Raw genomic sequence first — 24535 nt, 5'->3', positions numbered from 1 at the left:
AGAGGCAAGAGGCTATGACCTGATCACCCCTATCCTAAACTTACTATTGGCTCCCACTAATATTTTGCATTAATTTTAAAATTGGCCTATAAAACATTGAATTGTTTCCCACCTGAGGTAAATTCTGGAATTCTATATTTCATGCCCACCTTGATAAAAAGGTGTAGGCTACTTGTCGGTAGCTCATCTGGTGAAGACTAAAAAAATAAGCAGACCTTTTGCTTACAAAGCCCCACAGGTGTGTTCAGGCAAAGTCTCAGTGTTTGTTTGTTATGGAAATGCTTTTATACATAGTTTTCCCTAGTTAAAGGTGCAAATCTGGATGGTTGTGGGCAGTTTTCTGGCCAACTGGTATGTATGAATGCTGTCTCCCCCATTCTTTTGAGTTCACTGCATTTGTAGATGGGAAAATGGCTGGCTCCCTTATACCCCAGGATGCCCTCATGTCTGTCCTTCCTTCTGGTTTTCTCTTTGTGTTTTCATAGGTAGTCCTGGTGGAGTCTGTGCTTACAGCCTGCCAAAACTGAAAATTGAAATTATCCATTGTTACTCACTCTCTCTACCAAACAACACATTGAGATGCCAGTGATCCAGACCCCTTCTGCTCCGACGCAGGGATGATCTGGTTTATTCGCGCAGCCCAGTGGATCGTGCAGCGCGGACCAACTTTGAGACAGCAACCCACTGGGCAGCGCTGCGTGAGCCGCCTGTTGAATGCTCACAGGAGAGACTATGCTATGCGCCCGCAACAAGGACAGCTTTCTTGCGTGGCTCTGAACTCTCAAACAGAGCCTGATTTCGTGACCCTGCCACCAAGGAGGAAAAGGCTGCTAGGAGATAAACGTTGAGGCCCCCATTCCCAGCCGGGGAAAGCTGCCCAGCTGCTGGATGTTTAGGAGGACTCCTATCTGAGGTCGCACCAAGTGAGAGCTAAAAGGGGCTGGTAAAGCCATCTCACGAGAGGAGAGCTGTCACAAGTGAACCATGCTGCCACTCTGCCTACCACCACCATTTACCAGCATGCCAGCGGGGAATGGTCCATAGACCAGCAAGTGCACACCCTTACTTCTTTCCTCCTCCTTTTTCCTTCCTCCTTTCTTTAAACCCTTTCCTTCACCTTTATTTCAAATAAAATGTTTTATTGAAGTATAATGAGAGACACCAGCATAATCAAGTCAGGGAATGTATAAAGCAGTGGTCCCCAACCCCCCGGGCCGCAGACTTGTACCGGTCCGTGGATCAAATGGTATCGGGCCGCACTATAAATAATTAAATATTTCCATTTTATGTATTATCTGAGTCTGAACAATATTTTATTTTGAAAAACCTTTTATTTTGAGAAATGACCGGATTCTCTTGATTACGTCTTGCTCGCCATTACGAGAGACAGACAGTCTATCTGACAGTCCCCCCAACCCCGAAAGTATAGCCTGTCTGGTCCAATCCCAAAAGCCAATGCAGCCCAACTCACCAAAAGAGTTAATACTGTGCACCACGGTACACTATGCATAACATGGGGCAGGCAAAACCCAAAGCCTCTGACCTGTCCTCCATACTTGCTATCTACGCAACTTTGTCTTCAGTAATCCACCTAGATACCACCTGCTGCTAGACCACCAAATTAAATTAGTACGGTTAATCAGTGTGTACACAGTGCATCCATGAAAAACTGAACATCATGAAAGTGTTTTTGTTTGTTTATAATTTCTTAAAAAGTAAAACAAATATTCTAGATTTACATGTAAAAAGATTTTTTTATCCTTCTATTGTTTAATTAAGATTAAAGTGTCTCAAAAAAAAAAAAAAAAAAAGGTTTTCGATACAGTAAGTCCCCGACTTATGAACGTTCGTGTTAGGAATTTTTGCAGCTACAAATGGACTGTGGATCTACAAACATTCGTAGATGTGAACAAATAACAAAAGTAGCTTGTGCAAAAAATAGACATTGCAATGCACCAGATACCAATATTTGTAATTATAAAAAATATTTTCAGTGTTTAGGGGATTGTGTAAAATAACCAAGGACCGATATATTTTTGTGTGGGGGTGCGGAAGAAATTAGTCCGCCTCACCATTTCAGTGAATCAGTCTGGGAGCACAATGATAGAAAATGTCTGTCCTGTGAAGCTGTAATAATAGTGAATTATCCTATTTCATTAAATTCTCAACAAGACAAAGTTCACAGTCCAATACAGCTCTGTCTGTTCAAGCGCTCAGCAAACACTATGTAGCATTGTCCCTTCCCCAACAATGCTGCCCCGAATTTGCCCTGACAAGTTGAAGGCTGCTATTAAAGCAACCTCACCTTCAGTGTTTTTTCACATGACAGCTTATGGGATGGCAGTGTTAGTGCTGCACATTTATTGCTTCAGCAAAACAGGCACTTCTCAACCATTATCGAGTGATGATAATTTGGTCATGGATATGTTGTTGGTCTTTCGGCTGCTCCCGGGTCGCCACAGCGGACTATCCGGTCCGCACAACAACTTGGCACAAGTTTTATGTGGGATGCCAGTCGTAATAAAATGACCACTACAGTAAATCAGCATATGCAGGTAATCCAGGCAAACATGGCACAATAAGCAACATAAGCATCAAGGGCATCAAGGCAACAGCTGAAGTTCAGCAGTACAGTAAAACCTCGGATTATGAGCATATAGCGGGCTTATATTCCAAAATAAATCAAAGCACATTTTCCCATAAGAAATAATAGAAATTAAAATTATTCGTTCCACAGCCCAAAAAAATAAATAAATAAGAATAATTAACACAAAATATAAAGTAAAAATAAAACAAATTAACCTGCATGTTACCTTAAAAAAAGTAAAAATAAATCCCGACCAATAAGTGTTTCCATTTATGCGCATAGGCGCTGTGTGTGTGTGTGTTTTTCTTTCTCCTGCGCTGCTGAGTGTGTATGTGTGTACACGACATTAAAGGCGAGAGAGAGAGAGAGAGAAAGTGTGAACCGGCACAGTGTCAAATTACGCGCGCGCACACATAATACACACACTCAAAAACTGACACACACTAACAACGAGAGTGACGTAACACACACACATAACACACACACACACTCTGCAGCGCAAAAGAAAGAAAAACACACACACATAACACACACTCAAACACTGACACACAGTAAAGGCGAGAGAGAAAAGAGAGCGTGTGTGTGTGTGTGTGTGTGTGAGAACCGGCGGTGTCAAATTATGCACGCACACACATAACACACACACTCTGCAGCGCAAGAGACGAGCACTAATACTCAGCAGGGGAGATGAATACCCACAGCGACAGAGAGAGAAAAACCGTTGGCTCAGTTGTGATGACGTAACGTGTCAAAACAAGAAGCGCATGCGTTATACATGATACTCGGAGCTCGTAAACCATGACAACGCTTGTTTTTTAAGTAAAAATTTATTAAAAATCTTTGCTTGTCTTCCAGAACACTCGTAAACCGCGTTACTCGTAATCCGAGGTTCCACTGTACTAGTTAGCCACTCGATGTGGACATCATGTTTCCCACAGAACAAATAAGAATTCTTCCTTATTTCTGTCCGTATGCAGTTTACCTTTTACCTTTAGTTTTTTGCTCTAGTGGTATTTGGTATTTTAGTTCAGATTAAAATGGTTTTAACTAAAAACTCAAAATCTCTACCCTCTATAACTGCACTTTTTAATCTTTGCTAACGGTGATGTAAAAGGGCATCTGGCTAACAGTTGCCTAATTTTTCTTTTTATGGACAAGGAAAGCCTTACCTTCCTTTGGTATAGTACTGGAAAATCACAGCTTGAAAATGCTGTTATCTGTTATCTGGGTACATAACCTAACCTAACCACATAACCTTTGGTGAAGAGGGGTGCTGTAAAATGCTTTAAGAAAAACAGAGAAGAGTTGGCAGTCCGCTACAACACGTAAGTTTAATAAAGAAACAAAACTGTCAGTGTTTTTGTTGTCTTTAATGAAAATGACAAATACAGTCATTTTAATTAAATACAGTCATTTGGGCAAGACTGGTTTCCCTTTGCTTCTGGGAGAAAACGCCACTGGTGCTCACAAGTTGCAGACAGATAACATTGTATTCATTTATAAGACACACTACTCATGAAATACCAAATAAACCATTTTTATTTATTTTTTTTCCTACTGCACAGGGTGTGTAGGATTTATTAGTGGTCTCTGTGTTTTGTGAGTATGTATGCATGAAAAAAACAACTACAAGTCACACACACAATTTAAAAATATCAATGTATCAGGATAAAAAAATAGATATACATACTGCTTTTCAAGTAAGGTATTAATAAAACACAATTTATTCTCCTAATTCAAAGCATGCTGATGATAATCAGAATTGTTTAAAGATATTTGTTTGTAGTTATAAATCATCTTTGCAGTGTTATGCAGTGCCAATTGTGTAACAGTTTTTTTTATCCATTGATGGAAATATGGACCTCATTTTTGGTCAGTATCTTTGCTGAACCAACAGAAGTAACCCCAAATCATAATACTGACCCGGCGGTAGTCGTTCGACTTACCATACTTCTGTGACGGGCACATTACTTCATCCACCTTTCTTCTTACCCTGATGCATTACTCTGAAATAGTGTAAATCTGGACTTATCAGACCACATGACTTAATTTTCAATGCTCCATGCACCATTCTTTATGTTCAGGGAACTGAAGCCTTTTTTTCTGACTAGCCTTACTGATAAGTGTTTTTTCTTAAGGCTACACAGCTGATTAGTCACAAAGGATTGACTTACAGGAGTAAGTGCTTTTCATATGTTTATATGTTGTTTTTTTATTATTTTATTTCACCAAAAAACTTATCTAAAGAAATTCTGACCACATTTCTTCCTTAAATATGATGGTACCGCTCCAGATTTTATTAATACGTTGGAGAGTTCTTAACCCAATTTTAGTAGTTTCTAATTAGTTGTTTTTATTTCTCAATGCAGGTCAATAATTTGATCCTTCAGAAACTGAATAACAGCTTTGCCATAACTACAGGATATGTCTTCTAACACGATTGCTTAAGAAATTAAAAGCTACTTACTGGATAAGTTAGGGTTAAACAACTTGTTGCCAAATAAAACATATTAATTACTGCAGTAATTATCCATTGGTAGTCTTTTAAATTTGCTTAGTTAAATTGCTTACTTAAAGACTTTTTTTCATTGGGCAGTGTAGATAGATAGATAAATAGACAGACAGACAGAGAGACAGAAAGACATCACTCATTGCAACCCCAACTCAATAACCCTTGTGTTGCCTTGGGCAGCTCTGGCATCTCAGGTCATGACCTCCCTGGGGTGGGTGTTCCCTTCGTGGATCTCACTTGTTAGACTGGCACATCCTACAGGTGCTTTGTGAGATTAGGATATGGATAGGTTGCAGGCCGGTCAGCGGCATTGAGCCGTGTGTTATGCTGTGGTGGACTAGGATTTTTTTTGTGTGTCTTTTAATTATGGTTAGCATTTTTTTCCCAGCAAGTTATTCTGCATTGGCTTTTCTATGGAAATAGATTGGATGGGCTGGCCTTTCCGCTTTAGGCATAAATGAGCCTTAAGTGCCCATGATCCTGTTGCTAGTTTACTGGTATATAATTAATAATCAATGTTAATATGTTAATGCCTGATTGGTGTGGGTTTGTATGTATTTATGTGTGTATAACATATGTGTAACACATAAATATATTTGCATACATACGTTTTCACATTTTAATTTAAATATAAAAAAAAAAAATGTGAAGCCTGGGTGGCTTAGTGGGTAGTACTGTTGCCTTACACCTCCATTGACAGGGTTTGAGTCCTGTCTCTGTGTGCATTGAGTTTTTGAAAATCGAAAATCCAGTTTCACAAAATATTTGAATATATCCTGAGATCAATCAGTAAAGGACTTAGAATATAGAAATGTCCAACTTCTCAAAAAAGTAATATGTTTGTTTATGCACCCAATACTTTGTTGAGACTCCTTTAGCACTAATTAAAGCATTAATGTGGTGTGGCATGAAGGCAAATAGGCCTGTGGCAGTGCTGAGGCATTTATAACCTTAACAAGGATGCCTTGATAGCAGATTGCTGCTGTCTGTATTGTAGGGTTGGTGTTTCTTATCTTCCACTTGAAATTATACCATAGATTATATGCACAGTAATATCATGGTCAGCAAACCAGTTAGTAGTAGTTTTGGCACTGTGGGCAGTTGCCCAGTCCTGCTGGAAAAGGAAAATGACCTATTGATAAAGCTGTCCCTTTTTTTTTTTTAACTCCTTAGCCCAGGTAAGAGACTTCTGATGTTGTCTCAGTTTTAGTGGCTTAATACTAGTAATGCAACAGTTGTAGTCCATTTCCTGAAGACATCTGTGTGTGGTGGCTCTTGATGCACTAACTCCAGACTCTCTTCACTCCATGTGTTTTCTCACGTTCTACAACCGGCTTCTCTTGACAATCTTCTTACGGCTGTGATCATCACTTATTATGCTACTTTTTTTAGTACACTTTTTCCTTTCAGTCAACTTTCCATAAATATGCTTTGATACAGCACCTTCTGCACTGAACATGTACTAAAAAAAGACCACCAAATACACCAATGTATACTGTACAAATAGTAGTTTGCTTAAAAATCTAACCTCAAAATTAAATACAGTATTCTAATATTTTGAGATACTGGATTTTTTTTTTTTACTTTTATGAACTATAAAACAATGAAAATTAAAAGAAAAAAGCTTTGTTTTTTAATTACATTTTTATTAAATTAATTACAGTTTTTCAATTAATTTGCCCTAAAAAAAAGCATGTGCCCGTACATACACAGACACACATAAATTATTATTATTATTATTATTAGTTTACATATTCAGGCTCCAAATAATTCCCTGTCTATGTCAAGTGCAGGAGACTAAAAAAAAAACACATATACTGTATGTACAGTATGTAATTACACTATAAACTTAAAAGCCTGGATGTATAATAGCGGGAGCTAACTTCAGGTCACTTCAGTCTATACCTGCCTGAAGTTGGAGACAACTGCTATAAGCTTTTGTTAAATGAAACAATTAAATACATGGATAGATAGAGAGAGAGAGCGCGAGAGAAAGAGATAGATAGATAGATAGATAGTTAGATAGATAGATACTTTATTGACCTCAAAGAAAAGTCATCAGCTCAGATTTCCTTTAATTAAGCAGTAATGTAAATTAAAAGTGGAAGTGTAGAAGATTGGTATAATTATAATTATTTTAATTATTGGTAATAATCACCAATAATACCATTTAATTATAATATAATAAATTTTTAAAACAATTCATGCAGGCGTATTAGCCTGAAAATAAATGTAAATACTTTAAACAGGACAAGGCTATATACAGTACAATCAAACCCACACACACACACACACACACACACACAGACATAAAATGTCACTATTTCCATGAGTAAATGATTTAAAAACTACCCAACATCCATGTAACATTTGTTACAGTGGGGGAAATAAGTATTTGATCCCCTACAGATTTTCTAAATTTGCTCACTTACAAAGAAATTAAGGGTCTATAATTTTTTTATCATAGGTTTATGGTAAAGGATTGAGACAGAATATCAACCAAAAATCCAGAAAAAGCACGATACAAATGTTATGAATTAAGTTGCATTTTAATAAGGAAAAAAAAGGTTTTGATCCCCAAGCAAAACATGACTTAGTACTTGGTAGAGAAACCCTTGCTGGAAAGCACAGTGAGAAGACGTTTCTTGTAGTTGTTTACCAGATTTGCACACATCTTGGGATGCATTTTGATCCACTATTCTTTACAGATTTTCTCTAAATGTTTAAGGTTTCTTGCCTGTTGCTTGGCAACTCGAAGTTACAGCTCTCTTCGTGAATTTTCTATTAGATTAAGGTCTGAAGACTGGCTAGACCACTCCTTAATGTGCTTATTCTTGAGCTACTCCTTAGTGCCTTGGCAGTATGTTTGGAGTCATTTTCACACTGGAAGACCCATCTTCAGGAGGTTCTCATTTAAAATTTTACATGGCCTCATCCATTGGCCCCTCAGTGCAGCAAAGTCAATTTGTACCTTTAGCAGAGAAACAGTCTCAAAGCATAATGTTTAAACCTCCGTGCGTGACTGTAGGGACTGTGGTGTTCTTAGTGTCATAGTCAGCATTTTTCTTACTCGGAAAACAGCAAGTCGAGTTGATGAGAGCTCAAGTTTGGTATCATCTGACCACAGCAGTTGATCCCAATCCTTCTCTGTTCATTGACAAACCTCAGACGTGTACATGGGTCTTCTTGAGGAGGGGAAGTTTTGCTGTGCTGAAGGATTTCAATTCATGCAGGCGTATTATGTTACCAATGGTTTGTTTCGTGACTGTGCTCCCAACTGCCTTGAGATTATTTACAAGCTCCTCCCGTGTAGTCCTGGGCTGGTCCCTCTTTTTTCTCATGATTATTCTTACTCCATGAGGTGAAATCTTGCATATAGGGCCATTAATGGTTACTTTGTATTTCTTCCATTTGTAAATATTCGCTCCAGCAGTTGTCTCCTCACCAAGCCTCTAGCAGATGGTCTTGTAGCCCATTCCAGCCTGGTGCAGGTGTAAAATCTTGTTCCTGACTTGCTTTGACAGCTCTTTGGTCTTGCCGATGGTGGTGAGGTTTGAACGGAAGATAAATATTTTGTGGACAGGTGGCTTTTATACACATACCACATTGTTGTTAGGAGCACCTTCTTAAATTAATATGTGTATCACAAGAGCACATAACCAGTCTATGAGAGGCAGAATTATTGTTGATTTGGTAGGGGATCAAATACTTATTTGCCTCATTGAAATGCAACTTAATTCATAACATTTGTATCATGTGCTTTTTCTGGATATTTGGTTAATATTCTGTCTCAACCCTTTACCATAAACCTATGATAAAAATTATAGACCCTTCATTTCTTTGTAAGTGGGCAAACTTAAAAAATCTGTAGGGGATTCAATACTTATTTCCCCCACTGTATATGTTTTGAGTAAATTAAGGTGGCCAACTTTAATTGGAACAGCATCAAGAAAATTATCTCTTATGTCAGCTCCTGCTATTATACTTCCATGGCCAAAAGTATGTGGCGCACTTAATAATAATTTAGTTCTTAACCTATAACAACACCCATAGTTACCCGGCACATAAATAATGCATTTCGAGTCACCACTGTCAGTCCAATGGGTCTTACTGAAGATCTCATTAATTTAAACATGGCATTATCACAGGTTGCCACATTTGATAAAAATAACATCAGCCTCATGAACACATAAATGTTTCACCAAAACAAAAAAATGTTTCACAAAACATAATCAACTTGCACAACATGCAACTGTCACAATCTTCATTCCTGTGTTGACTGGACAGAACCCAAGTTAAGTTAGAGTTTAATTGACCAGCATAGCTGGTGTAGCAAACTTTGATCACTGAGTAGTTTATTGTGACCAAAATGCCTAGACACTTTCTCCCAACATATACTGTATAATATTCATTCTGTGAAAACCACAGATTTTATTGAGTTAAATTCAATTTAATTTTATTTGTATAGCGCTTTTAACAATTGTCACTGTCGCAAAGCAGCTTTACACAATCAAAAGAAGTATTTAAGTTTGTATGAATTATTTAAGTTTGTTTGATATAAATAAAAAAAAGCTTTCTTTCTTCTACTCAGTCCTGCTGTACGGTTTGAAGGCACATGTTAATGCTGTGGTGTGTTGACAGCATGTCACAAATCAATTAATATGAAGCTCCTTAATTGAAATATCTAATTAGTTCAATCAAATAAGTTATTTCAAACTAGCTTAATTCTAATGCACCAGCACTACTTGCATTACTGTAAGACATTGACATATTTGGCAGACACTCTTATCCAGAGCGACTAACATTTTTTTTATTATATCATTATACATCTGAGCAGTTGAGGGTTAGGGGCCTTGCTCAAGGGCCCAGCAGTGGCAACTTGGTGATCGTGGGGTTTGAACCTGGGATCTTCCGAACCGTAGTCCAATGCCTTAACCACTGAGCTACCCCTGGCCCCTGGTGTAAGATACATCAGTCAGTAAATAAAACCTGTGAACTGACTTAGGTTCTGCCCAGTTACAAACCAGAATGTTGTCCCTACCGTTTAATTAATTTAGAAATGTGATGGTGTTTTGTGAAATGTTTTTATGTTTCGTAGAATGTGGTTGTAAATCTCATTTTTTGCATAGCAGGCCCCCCGTGACCCTGTACAGGATAAAGGCATATAGATGTTGAATGAGTGAGTGAGGAAGGAAATGTGGTTGTGTTTTGTATTTTAGGGCCACCAAAAACATGTTGTCTGGAGTGACAGACTTGCCAGCATTTGGCAATGTGTGCTAGCAACTTTGTGGACAAGTATGGCAAAGGCTCAGACCCATTGCACAACACTGACATGAAGTCAAATGAGGATTGCAAGTCAGGCCTTCTTCTCCCACAACAGTGCCTGGCCTCGCTAAGGCAAATTCAGAAACTATGTCCAACAAGCTTATAAAGGTGACATGTCCAGATTCCACTGTACTCTTGGCCATAAATTCTGTCTCTGTTGGTCTGTCCGTGCATTAAACCAATAAATAAATAAATAAATAAATAAATGTAAACTGATTTCTGCTTTGTGTGTATATTATTCATATCATTTTAAATGATGTGTGTAGTACTTGATTAAGCCACAGCACATAATTTAAATTTGTCTTGGTGGGTCTGACAAAAAATAAATAAAAAATATAGAATGTAAGACCATTACGTCACAATTGTACTGGTCATTGCATTGCAACCATTATAACTACTTATCAACACAAGCATTTGTATGAGTACTGGTTGATTAAGATTGATCTCTGCTGGTACCACTGTTTGGCAAACTGCCATGAAACCAGTCTAAAAATATATTAAGTATATTTTTATAACCAATCAAAACAAAATGTCCACAAATGATTTGTAGTTTCATATTTTAAAACGTTTTTAAAAACCCAAATACATATAATAGTTATAAGTCTGATATATATATATATTCTTTCATCTGCATTAATTATAACTATATTACTAATAGTGTATTTGTTTATATAATGTCATCTAGAAGATGAGGGGTGGCAATCCAATCCAAAGTCCGTGGCTCAGATGCTGCCATAATCATGCACATGAACTGCTTTCCAGTTCTCTTGTCAATAGGATAAATACTGGTAGGAGTAAACCTTCTATTGCTCTCCACGAACTCACAGAGTTTCTGATATACATGGGGGTACTCATGGCGGAGGAACACCCCACGAATTCTTAGCTCCCGCTGAATGTTAATGAAACAAATCTCTCTAGCTTTTCTTCCTTCTTCACCTTCCTTGTCAATGTCAGCTGTACCTGGTGGTGGAGTGAGAATCAAAGTCTCCATTTCAAATTCTTTTCCATGGACATTTCTGTCTGGGCTGTATGAAGCTAAAGCAACCTTGGCATACTTCCTAACTGTTTGGGATTTTACTCGTGGTGGTGATCTTTCAGTCATTTGATCACCAACAGCAATGGATACATTCAATAAAAAACATTCATTTGGGTCATATTCTTTTCCTGCTTCCTGTAGCTCCTGACAATAATCTCCAAGGTTATCCATGTAACTATCTAGTTCACGTATAGACAGATATGTTGGGGACATTAGTAGGCTTTCTAGGCCATACTGAAGAAAGTTTGTTGATGATCCTGGGTTTGGAAAGCTTAAAAACAGCACACCTCTTCCCCGGGATAGATATCCCACTTTGGCTGTACGTGAGAAAGCTTTGTGGACATCTGGAGTTTCTCTACAATATTTAATTATGTGGCGACATATACTACCAATTTTTCCATATACGCAGCTCTCTTTGTGTATAGCCCAATCCTCTCTGCGGCAATTGCGAGAGCAGTAGTAGGTGTAACAGCTGTGGCATGATTTAAAGTAAAGGCAAGCATTAAATAATGTCTCTGTCCGACGGCATTTATTGTTAGAACACATCATTGTCTCATCCTCATCTGGGCTCTGGTCTGGGGAGCACTTTTCATTATTTTGCAGACCATCACACCTCCCATCAGTGTCCCTTATAGTGTGAGGATCTGTTGTTATGGATGTTGATGGTTTGTCAAGGGACAGGGAACTCTCATATACTGCCTTTGAAATATTTCTACCTGGTGATACTGCATCTTCATCAATAAGCTTCTTGAGCTGATCCATCAAGTCTTCACTGGTCTGTATACTAGCGGGTGGTTTATAATCAATAACCAGATCAGCTAAAAGTTTGTCAAGTTGTTCTAAGCTTTGTTGAAGTGAGGTGCTGCGATATGTCTTATCTTTAGTTGGAAAAGGAACTGTCTCATGGTAAGTGGCATCTTCACCTGGAGCTGTTTTAGAATCAAGCACATCCCAACTGGCTGAGCGTGCCTCTGCCTTATAGCCCTTGAAAGGCTTGATATCATTGTCTGTAATAGTGATTTCAGGAGTGACATACCACTGTTTGCTTACGGTTCCTTTAGTATCAACAGGGCTTTTGTCAATCAAGGAATTATCAGACAAAGATAAAGCTGCATAGCGTCTAGGTGAACTTGAAAGATTAACAACCACAGGTTTCGGTCTGTCATCTATTGGCAAAGTTTGGTTCCTTTGACACAAGAGATTCTCATCACTTTTTCCATGAGACACAGGTTGTTCCCGTGCTACATGAGTATTGAGGATATTGTCCCAAGACCTTGAGTGAGACCTTGGGTCACTTACTGATCTTGTTGGCTCCATACACGGGTTATTGTACCAAGGGGTAAACATGGACTCCTGTCTAACTTTTGCTAGTGCAACTTGAGATGTGTATGAAGGAAAAGGTGTGGAATATCCAGACACATCTGAGCCATATAAATCATGTGACTTTGGCTGAACCATGTGTGTCGGATGCCTGTCCTCTGTGTAATATACTTGAGCTGGAATGTAGGTTTCCACCTGGGGTACACAGGGATCACCTACATAGAAAATCCTAGGAGGAACTGTTTGAACCTGATGTGTCCTAGGGTCATCCCCAATCAAGGTCCGTGCAGGGGGTGTCTGTATAATGTACTGAGCTGGTTCACTATGATAAAGATCTCCTTCTGTGAAATATGGCCTGTCAGGTACAGTATGAACCACATGAGGTTTTTTATCCTGGAAATAATGTACGTTAGAGGAGTAGGTTTGGCTAGGAAAGGTAAAATAATTATCCTGATAGTAAGCTCTTTTGGGGGGTGAAGTTTCATACTTCTGCAAATTGTCTAAATTGGAGATTTTAGTTGGAACACTGAGGCTTGACTTAGCCCTTCTCTCCCTTCCATACTGTCTCATCTCCCTTTGAGATGTTATCCTTTGTGTTGGGGTCTTTAATGGCAGCAGGTAACTGATTGGCATACTTTGCGAAAACTGGTAAGTAGGTGTTTTTTCACCTTTAAAATATTCAGTAGGAGTTGGTGTTCTGGAGGTGGAGACATGGGGAGGCACTATAAGACTCTGACTGCCACTACTGATAAACCGTTGTGGTGGTATGTCCACCCTTGAAATGGATGACATTTGACCATGTTGCTCCAAAGTTGCCTCATCCGGCTTAATGTCCACTCGACATCTTACATGAGGACTAGTGGCAAGTTTAGTAGTTCTTCCTTCATCCAAACTTTCTGGCATGTAAATAGGAGAGTGCCTAATAGCATCAGTCCTCTGTGGTTGCAGTTTGATAGGATGTACCTCATTAATGACTGTATAAGTCGGTCCATATAAGGACTCTCTGGCAGTCACCTCTGGCCTCCACTGAGAATGTTTTGGAGACCTTTGAAAATCATAATTCCTTCTTACCACAGGTGGGGAACCATCAGTTATTAAAGGAATGTAGCTGGTGTGAGCCCGTGAAGCACTTTTTGATCTTATTCTTCTCTTATGTGCCACTTCACCAGCCATTTCAGTATTCACAATTTGAGGAGTTACTTGCATGTTATAAAGATCTGGGGATGAAAACCGGTGCAGCTTGTGCCATTTATGTTGTGCTAACACATTCCAGGCAGCATCAGGGTTGGCCACATTTCTGTCAGCCCTTGTACGTGAGTACTCCATTTCGAGTGTGTTATATTTGGCCTTGTAAGGAGGTGCAATACCAAACATATGACTTTGTTCTTTTGAGCTATTCCAGGGATCTTTCAGTGCACTGATGCATGTGGAATCACATTGTTTACAAGAAGAGTAGAGCTTGGTGTGAATAGAGAAGGAATTCAGTTTAGCAGTTTGATACCCAGCAGATTCCAGTATGTTGGGTGGATCTGTGAGTGTCATCTTAGTCAATTAGTTCATTTCTCCATCAAATCATTTTCAGGTGAATATACCCTGCAAAATTAGAAAAAAAAAAAAAAGGAACTTACTTCATGCTCTAGTCAAAAAAGTGCATATAATAGTACTACTACCCCAACTCCTTCTCCTCCTCCTCTTACTACCAATACCACCAACAACAATTATAATAATAATAATAATTATTAATAATAATAATAAAAATAATAATAATAATAATAATAATAGCAGCAAACCTCTACTTTTCATTATGATTTTTAGGAGGAAATGTGCTCAGTGTTTAAATTATCATTATTGTTGTTTTTGATAATAATAATAATAATAATAATAATAATAATTATTATTATTATTATTATTATTATTATTTTCTATTATTATTGCAAAACAGGGCACATTTTCTCCTAAAAGTCATGATGAAAAGCAGAGGTTTGCTGTTGTCAATATCATTATTTTCATCATCATTGTCCTTGTGAGGACCTGGAAATGGCAGATTGTTATGGTTTAAGCAAATAAATCAACAGGTGCATTACACAAACATTGACCTTGTTTATACTTATACATCCTAAAAAAGTGTCATTTAAAGTCATTCTGTAAGACTCTGGAAGGTGAGTCCTCATAGGAAACCGAGGGAGTTCTGTGCCAGTTTCCAATAAACACTCACCTTCCAGACATGCAAGTGTTAATGAAGGGATGCTTGAATGTACAGTTTTCCACAAGGTTGTTGTTAGTCTTTCGGCTGCTCCCGGGAAGGGGGTCGCCACAGCGGAATATCCAGTCCGCACAACAACTTGACAAAGTTTTTACGCCGGATGCCCTTCCTGACGCAACCCTCCCATTTTTATCCGGGCTTGGGACTGGCACTGTGTCCAGTGGCTGGGGGGTTTGGGCACTGGCTGGGAATCGAACCCGGGCCTTCCGCATGGCAGGCGAAACACCTACCACTGAGCCACCAGTGCCCCACAGTTTTCCACAAGGTAATTCCCCTAATTAGAACACACCCTGTGTTACCTTTTTAAACACAGTGACTATCATCCTAGTTTGAAGGAGAGTGTTTGGGGCTATAGAAAAGTTGTATAGAATAGTGTTGTTTATTATGTTTTTCCCAACCCCCCCAAAAATTGATAAAGAACCATGTAAAGATGATTGAAATATATTAGACCATTTATGATTGGATATATTAGACCATAGGACATAATTTAGAAGGCTCGGCGGATTGTTGTTATAATTGTCATTAATTTGTGCTTTCCTGTTTTACTCTTACTGTTACTCTCCCCCACTAACAGCTTTGTTTCTTTATTTGACTTTGGAGGTGGTTATGATGTCCGGTAAGTAAACCAAATCCCAGAGCACAATTCAGTCACAACTAAAGCCTAATCCAGAGTTTACAGCCTCATCTTCGCGTGATTTGCAAAGCAAGATACTACATCATACTAACGATTTGATTAAACTGGAGAATAAGTGTGAAGATTCGGACACCAGATCATGGCATAATAATATCCGGATAATCGGTGTTCCTAAGGCCCTAACAGCTGCAATGGCAATGGCAGATATCTTATTGTCATAGACACATTAATTCAAACCAAGGTTTTGTTGGTAAATGTTTATGCTCCAAACATGATGCCGATTTTGAAAATAAATTACTTAGTAGCCTTCTCTACTTAAACACCCACTGGATCATTTTTGGGGAGATTTAAACTGTATCCAGTTCTGATCCAGTTTTGGATTGCTGTAGCTCACACGGTGTGTCCCAGTCTACTATGTCTAAAACATTTTTGATTTCATGTAGCAAAATAATCTCGTAGAGCCATGGAGATTGTCATCCTGTAGAATTGTTTTATTAATAGTCATCTTACTTCTTCTGTTGTTTCTTTAAACTACATACTGTAAGTATACTAATTTCTGATGCATAAAAAAAATCTTCTTGGCAGTTTTCTGCTTTTTTTTTTAGTGGACAAAGATTTTTGTGTGTTCATATCTAACACTATCGACAAATTCTTGTGTAACCATCTTGCATCCATACCATCCTCATTATTATGGAAGATGCTTAAATTTTATTTTAGAGGGCAAATAATATAAATAATATAATAAAAAATATTATTTTATTTTATACTCTACATCAAATTCGCAGGACTATATATATTATTATTATTATTATTATTATTATTATTATTAAGGGAAAAAAAATATTTGCCGGTAAGTTTTATGTATTTATCCTGCTGTCCAGTTTACTCACTTGAAAGCTTAATTCCTGTTTGCCGTTCAAAAGTACTCAATTTTTGGCTCGGATTTACCGTCGGAGGGTGTCGGAGGGTGTTTTTACACTGTCGCCACGTCAGTATAATACCCTCCACAGGCATGAGAATTCAATATGTTGTAGTCTGGAAGTTTCTGCCACTCACGGTGAAAGAATTTTGGCGATCGGACCTACAGTATTCTGTTAGGAAGCTTTTGTTTAAAAACTTAGTTCCTGGTTTGCCGTTGTCTGTGTCTGACCAACAGCAGTGTGCATGCACACACCCCTCTGCCACTGACAGGAGTTACTATAGTAACAAGTCTTCACAGCTGTTTATTGATAAACAGTCTCTCTTTCACTTAGAGTTTAAAACTCAGCACTTTACTGTCTTTCGCGTTTATCATGATGCTAATAAGCCACACCCCTAGCAACCATTTAAAACACTCTTCACAATTATCGACAAAAGAGAAAGGCTGCGTTGTGTGACTATTGGTTGTGTAACTGAAGATTGCACTGAGCAATATTGTGATACAAGCTGGAGATGGCCTGCACGTTTCAGAATTCTCCTGAGGTGAGTAACATTGGTTAATATTTTTACCTGCTGCACAAAATAAAATAAAAAAAATAAAACTCTGTAGACTACTCTTCCCATATATCAACAAAAGACAAAAAAGTACGGCTGCATAACTATTGGTTGTGTACCTCAAGTTTTTGTGCTTCTGATTGCCTCAGCAATATTGTGACACTGCCTGGAGACGGCCTGCACTTGCACTTCTGATTGGCTGAGCAATAGTGTGACCCTGCCCAGAAGTCTGCACTTTCCAGAATTTTCCTGAGGTGAGGTGAATGGCATTAGTTCATATTTTTAACTGCTACCTGAGGTGATTAGAATTAGTGTATATTTTTAGCGGCTGCCTGAGGTGAGTAGCTTTGGTTCATATTTTGAGCTCCTGCCTGAGGTGAATAGAATTATTTACTATTTTTTAGCTGCTACTACACCGTTTTGTGTGGCTCGATTGGGACTGCTATGGAATAAATTTCGATAGGGATTCATTGCACGGTTTTCCCAAAATTCCCCAAAAACTAATTTTTTTAAATTCAACTGTACTTCTTCTTCTTCTTATTATTATTATTATTAAGTGTGCCTATGCAATTGCAGAGGCATACTTATTATTCTTCGACAAAAAAGTTCGGACCGTTCCACGCCCCACAGCTTTGAGACAACCCCCACGTATGTTACACCGCTATGAATTTTGGTAGGAATTCGTTGCACGGTAATTCATATTTCACAAATTTTAAGGCTTGATGAATATGCTAATTCTATGACTTATCTATGCAAATTTTTTTTCCTTGATACAAGATTGGTATAATTGTGAAGTAGCCTAGTTCTTAAACCTTAAGGGAAAAATGTGTTATTTAAAATGTCTTCAGAGCTTACTATTTACAGTGCTATTTGAAATGGAAATGGCATCAAAAGCATAACAGTATATATTTTAGCTTTAGATTTTTGTTTTTGGCTGTTTTTTAAATTTACTTATTTTATTTTTATATATTTATTTCTTTTTCATGTTGGTTTTCTCAAAGATATATAGTGTTCAGGTGATAAATATGTTTTTATTTGAATGATTCTCCTTTTTGTCTCCTACAGTGTCCTGGAGTTTCAAAATGGAATTCGCCTCCAAACACAAGGTTTTGATGGGCAAAACAAACAAGGAGAACAGAAACTGAGAAGGTTAGAGACAGAGGGGTTTTAGAGAAAAAATATTATTTGACAGTAAGTTGTGTATTTTTCTTGCTATCTAGTTTACTAACATGCTTAGCTCATCATTACTGTTTATCGTAGTTTTACATTGCCATATCAATCATTACTGTTAATGTTGTGGTAGTATTTATTAGTATGCTGTTTACTTACTGTACGTTTATTAATGCTAAATTATGTTTTAGAGGTTTATGAAGGTACTATTAGTGCGAAACTATTAATAGGCCTTATTAATTAATTCAGCATAATGAGAGAACACATCGTTTGGTAGCTAGCTATGGCTAAGTTATTTTTTATGGGTTGCTTTGTAAATATTTAAGTTTTGAAGTAAGTTGTAAAAACTGTGTCAGATTTTGGTGGTCATGGCTTCAAGTGTCGTGGGTATATTACTAATGTAGTATTTCTAAGACTTATTACCCATACAATTTTCCTTGAATGATACAAGATTGGTGTAATCGTGAAATAGCTTAGTTTTATTTTATTATTATATATATTTTTTTCTTTTTGATGTTGGTTTTCCCAAAGGTACATTGTGCTCAGGTTATGAATATGTTTTCATTTGAATGAGTCTCCTTTTTTTCTCCTACAGTGTCCTGGAGCTCCAAAACGGATTTCGCCTGCAAACACAAGGTTTTGACGGACAAAACAAACAAGAAGAACAGGAACTGAGAAGATTGGCATAACATCAGAGACAGAGGGGTTTTAGAGAAAAATAATAATTTGACGGTAAAGTTTGTGTATTTTTCTTGCTGCCTAGATTACTAACATGCTTGGCTCATCATCACTGTTAATTGTAGTTTTAGATTGCCATATCAATAATTGGTATTAAACAACGACTTTATGAACTGTCTTAAGGGGACTTTGTATTAAAAGTGATCTAAGGCTAGGCAGTATGACGGTATATATCGTTACCGTGGAATATAATTTTATTTTGTCTATTCCACGAAATGTAAATAAGTGGGCATGGTTAACTCCCAAGCACTACGTGCAATAATGACAGTCAACCGCGATAGCAGTGCAGAAAACGGACAGTTTAGAGAAGCAGACAGGCTCACGACAGGGGAGGCATTATGAATCATGTTTACTTGACTACAAAGGTTTAAATATCAACATCGTAACAAATAGAAATACCTTAAATACTGCGTAGCTATAGGCATCTTTCCGCCTCGTATGTGTAAAGTTTATTTTTTTACACAGAATCGTATTAATTGTGGATACACATACGGTTGAAAAACCTACCCTTAAAGCTATACTGTAGTACTGTTAAAAGTTTTGGGCTGTTGTAAAAAAATTCATGTAAAATGAGGATGCTGTCAAAAATAATGTCACAAAATTTTTTTTTATCGAGTAACTTCTATTAACTAAATTAAATTTTTTATAAAAAAATTTAAAGTTTAATGGAATGGCTGTGTGAAAGATGCTGAAGCTGACGTGCCACTGGTCTTTTATATTAATGTTGTTCGGAAGCCTGTGCAATGATGTAGTTTCGACATCTATCGACTGAACAGCGTTTTTTCGACTTGTTTTCATGTTATTGTTGTTCAGCAATGGCATGGACGTGATGTTTTGGCAAAAGAAGGGTGGGATGGTGGTTGGTGCTCGAGGTGGTGACTGAAAGTTGTGACTGAATAGATTAGATGTCACAGCAGCTCTTAAAAATTGAATTGATTGAAAAGGCACAGCTACTTTATGCAGGCTGTGTGCATTTTACTGTGGATTGAATGTTTTGAAACTTATATGGTGGTTTCATAGCCCCTAGACTTCAGTTACCATGAAAGCTTGAAATTTCTCACCTTGAAATTTCAGTTTTGACCATATGGGACCTTAAACAAGTATGTCATCTTTTTTAATTATTGTTTGTTCGGGGAGAAATTATAAACCACAATGTCAGCATGATCTTGCGTTGTTTCCTTATCACTTCTTGTGTGCGTTTGGCAGTAGCCTGCACACCAGACAGAGTTGTTGGCGATTCTTCCTATTGTAAAGTCATGCAGTGTGTAACCTCCTGTCGCCAATTCATTGTGCAGTGTGAACACAGCAGCAACTAAATGCTACCACAGATAGTGCAGTGTGAAAACTATGGTAATACAATGACTTTGAAAATCATGAAGTGTGAGTTTGGAGAGGAGAAGGTAAAAAGCATTACAAAACAAATAATGTACAGTTTATGTTGTCATTCCTTTGCTCTCAAACTAAATGCAATGTAATAATAAGCCTTATTTAATAATAACATTAACAGTGCAGCATGCATCTAACTCTGGGTAAAAAGCTCATAATAAAATCACCAAAATAAGTCTTTATGTTAAGAATAAATACGCAAACACTACGGAATCTAAGCGTATGGTGTGGAAATTCGTGGGTACGGTTTGTTTATCCGTAGCCACGATTTGTTGAACTGAGGGAAAAGTTTAAGTATTTGTGAGTGCGGTTTATAAACTAAGGGGACAAATTGCAAAACCGTCGCCACGGATTGATTTTTGATTTTATTATTATTTTTTGCACATAATATAACAGTAATGTAACATTGTTACATTAAGTATATTTGTTTACATAGCATCGAATATGTACATTTTAGAACAACATTTGCAGATTGTAAAATAACACATATATTAAAAAAAAAAAAATGTGTACATTGTATCTATGGAAGATTGTAGGAAATTTCAAAAAATATGTTGTATATCTGTAAATTTGTAAAAGTCACATTTTCAAAAATTTTGGACCCATCTTCTGTTATTCATAAACAACTACCACTCCATGTTTTTGGAGCATTGTACAGTTCTAACTTTTTTTTTTATTCTTTAGATGCCCTACAACAACAGCTAAAAGCTGAAAAAAAGGAGGCCTCAGAGTTTGTCTTTGTTTCAACAGTTCAGAAATGGCTTCGTTATGCCCCAGAGCGGCTGGGGGGAATTGCTCGTGGTGGAAAACCATAAGTTCATTCTTATCTGTTTTGCTGAGTAAATACATTTCAACTGTACTAATAATGTTTCAGTCATCTGTTTCTGTCTTGGTTGTTTCTATTTGCATTTGACTGAATTTTGCTGAGGCAGGTTGCAATTTTTAAATGCTGTTATGGTTACCAGTCTCTTCTCTTGGCAGTTAGTCATTTTGTCATCCAGTTTATAATAATTTGTATGTAAGTTGTAGTGTGTTTTATTATATAGTAGTTTTATTTAATTTTATTTTTGTATTATTTATTATTTTGTTACTTCCTGTTTAAATGGGTATGGAGCATAAATAAATAAATATGTTTATTGAAGGATGTTGAGTTACTGACTTTTTGTTTAAAAAAAAAAAAAGGTTTTCAGCCCTACATCTCTGATTTAAAGAAATAAATCAAAACGGACATGATTACTGTCATAGAAAAAAAGCAAGACTAAACTATAATTGCTTCAATGTTGATTCAATGTAAAATAAGTGATTTAATTTAAGTTGAACTAGCATTGATTTTATGCCCATCTTGATCTATTTTTCATCATTGAAATAACATTATTTCAAGGTGCAAACCTGATAAAAAAATCAATGCTAAATTTCAACATTGATTCAATGACAAGTTGGTCGATGCTTTAATGTTGATTCAATGATGATTCAATTGTTCTGCTATCTGGGTATGGACTAAGAATTTCATATGCGTGTAAAGACGGGTAAGCGAATACTTTTGGCAATATTATGTATGTAAAGGACATTAGACCCTCGATACTTAACTTCCTTCTACTACTAAAGTACTATTATTGTGCAAAATACAAAGCCAATACAAAGCCAATGAAATGTAGTTAGCATCTAACCATAAGTGCATAAGTGGCCTATTTACAATAAATAATAATGTAATAAATGAGAGTATGGGTTAATATGTAAAGGGGTAAGAGTGATTAATGCTGTAGGTGATGATGCTTAAATAATAATTATACCTGTGTAAACATTGTGTAGTAAAGAAGATAGGTCAAGAAGATAACATGTTCAACATAAAAATATGAGCATACAGTATATGAATTTCTGTATGATACAGTATATACAGAATAAATACGGAATATGGAGTAGTGCAATGATAACTTGTGGATGGTGCAAAGCTACATTGTAGACAAAGTAGTGCAATATAAACAAAGTGACAGTGAAGTAGTGAATTGGTTAACATGACAAAAAGCTATAAACATTTTAAATATTTAATTCTGTTTATGCGGGCTCTGAGCGACCTGTAGTATGGTACATGCCTATTGTGAGAAAGGTAAATAGTCCATGATTAAGGAGAGAGGCATCTTTCAAGATATTAGAACATATTAGCATTAGAGGAGCACATCCTGACTGTCCAACCCACTCTGGAAGGTGCTGTTCTCATTTCTTGTAGTATAGCACATAGTCTTAGAAGAGGCCTAGTTAATCGGTAACATCCCAGAGCCCAGGCCAGGGCGCAAACAAACAGGCTAAACCAACCTTCTGCTAGCTGTACAGAGTCGTCACTCAGGGTTCACTATATTGAGACTGTGTCTGTTCCCCGAGTGTCTAGGTTGGATTATTGTAACGCCTTACTGTCTGGTTGTTCAACAAGGTGCTTAAACAAGCTTCAATTAGTCCAGAATGCAGCAGCAAGAACCAGAAGATACAAGCACATCATGCCTATCTTATCCACATTGCATTGGCTTCCTGTAAAATTTCACATCGATTTTAAAATACTACTCTTGACGTATAAAGCATTAAATGGTCTCGCACCGCAGTATCTGAGTGAACTGCTAGTGTCTTACGATCCGCCACGCCTACTTCGATCAAAGGATGCAGGCTGCTTGTCAGTACCGCGTATTATGAAAACGTATTATGAAAACTACAGCCTGCAGAGCTTTCTCTTACAAAGCCCCAAAGTTATGGAATAGTCTTACAAATAGTGTTCGGGACTCAGTCTCAAAACCTATTTATTTAGCCAAGCATTTTGGTAAATAGATTAGCCTTAGGTAAAGTAGCAGATCTGGGGGACTCATGGCCGTAGAGTATTAGGTGAACGGTTTAGATGTTTAGATGCTGTCTTCCCCACTCTCATTGATCACTCAGGGATGTTTACGGTGAGGTGATTGGTTGCTTTACATCTCAGGAAGCCCTCATGTCTGTGTTTCCTTCTGACTTTCCCTTTTTAGTTATGCTGTCATAGTTAGTCCTGCCGGAGTCCCTGCTTGCACTCTGCACTAAACCCCACCTTTGACCAAACAACACATCCGTGAGATAGTTTTATCAAGAGGCAACTTGAGAAATCCGCGATGGGACTGAGCGCGAATAGCTTCAGCGATTCCTTATAGTACAAAATCGCTGTCAGTCAAAAGAAGATGCAATCTTTCAACAGACCCTCCAATCATCACGCAGAAGCTCGGAGTCCAGGCCAGCCCACTTCTCATTTGCTCCTCATTCACCCCCAGAGACGCTGAGCGTCCGTGGCCGGGACATAATCGCAGCGTTTATCCAATGACCGTTTAGTTTCAAAGCACTGAAAAAAATTTTTTAAAGCAGCCAAATTGAAGTCAATGGACGCTGGGCTTCAACGGGGAAATGCACTGTGGCGCTACGGGAATGTATGAGAAGAAAATCAAGTCAGCCGATCTGCTATATCTAACTGATTCTGAACGAACTCGTCTTTGAGATGAACATTTTCTAACGCATTTTTAGTCAATAAAATGTTAATACAATAATATATAATTTGACCATTCATTTTGTGACATTATAGGAGAAGCTGAGCTTCCCTTGCAGTCTTAAAGAAATCACCACTAATACACAGCCAGCACCTCTGATCTGAAGCTAGGACTGTTAAATATTAGATCTCTCGCATCTAAAGCAGTTATTGTTAATGAAATCTTCACAGAGCAGGAGTTTGGCACATTATGTTTAACAGAAACCTGGATAAAAAATATATATAAATGTAGCTCTAAATTAAGCTAGTTCTCCTGGATACAGCTACATACACCAGCCCCGGCTAACTGGTAGAGGAGGAGGTGTTGCAGTTATTTACAATGAATCTAACTATTGTACAAAAACATGGACACAAATTCAATGCATTTGAAGTTCTCTATAGTTACATAAGTGTTGCTACACATATGAAGTCTGCTCAGTCGATCCCACTAATTATCACTTACAGACACCCAGGGCCGTACTCTGAATTTCTCTTTAAATTTGCAGATTTCTTCTCAAACCTGGTTGTTTCTGTAGACAAAGCGTTAATTGCTGGAGACTTTAAT

General features: G+C 37.5%; 1 protein-coding gene and 1 long non-coding RNA gene across 2 annotated transcripts; one reads left to right on the top strand and one right to left on the bottom strand.

The window, feature by feature from the left end:
• Positions 1-11055: 11055 nt before the first annotated feature.
• ajm1 (apical junction component 1 homolog) lies at positions 11056-14331 on the bottom strand. Its single transcript, XM_053485727.1, has one exon. It carries the CDS (start codon positions 14320-14322, stop codon positions 11092-11094), a length of 3231 nt encoding a protein of 1076 aa, XP_053341702.1. The 5' UTR covers positions 14323-14331; the 3' UTR covers positions 11056-11091.
• Positions 14332-18251: 3920 nt separating this feature from the next.
• LOC128512672 (uncharacterized) lies at positions 18252-21365 on the top strand. Its single transcript, XR_008356303.1, has 3 exons — positions 18252-18341; positions 18916-19052; positions 21129-21365. It is a non-coding gene; the product is annotated as an uncharacterized LOC128512672 (long non-coding RNA).
• The last annotated feature ends 3170 nt before the right edge of the window (positions 21366-24535 follow it).

The sequence above is a fragment of the Clarias gariepinus genome, chromosome 24 (genome assembly GCF_024256425.1).
Source record: "Clarias gariepinus isolate MV-2021 ecotype Netherlands chromosome 24, CGAR_prim_01v2, whole genome shotgun sequence".
NCBI lineage: Eukaryota > Metazoa > Chordata > Actinopteri > Siluriformes > Clariidae > Clarias > Clarias gariepinus.
This window is presented reverse-complemented; position numbering and strand designations above follow the sequence as displayed.

Excerpts from the sequence above, each read along its gene's own strand:
- ajm1 (XM_053485727.1), bottom strand. The coding sequence starts at position 14,322 with ATGACACTCACAGATCCACCCAACATACTGGAATCTGCTGGGTATCAA.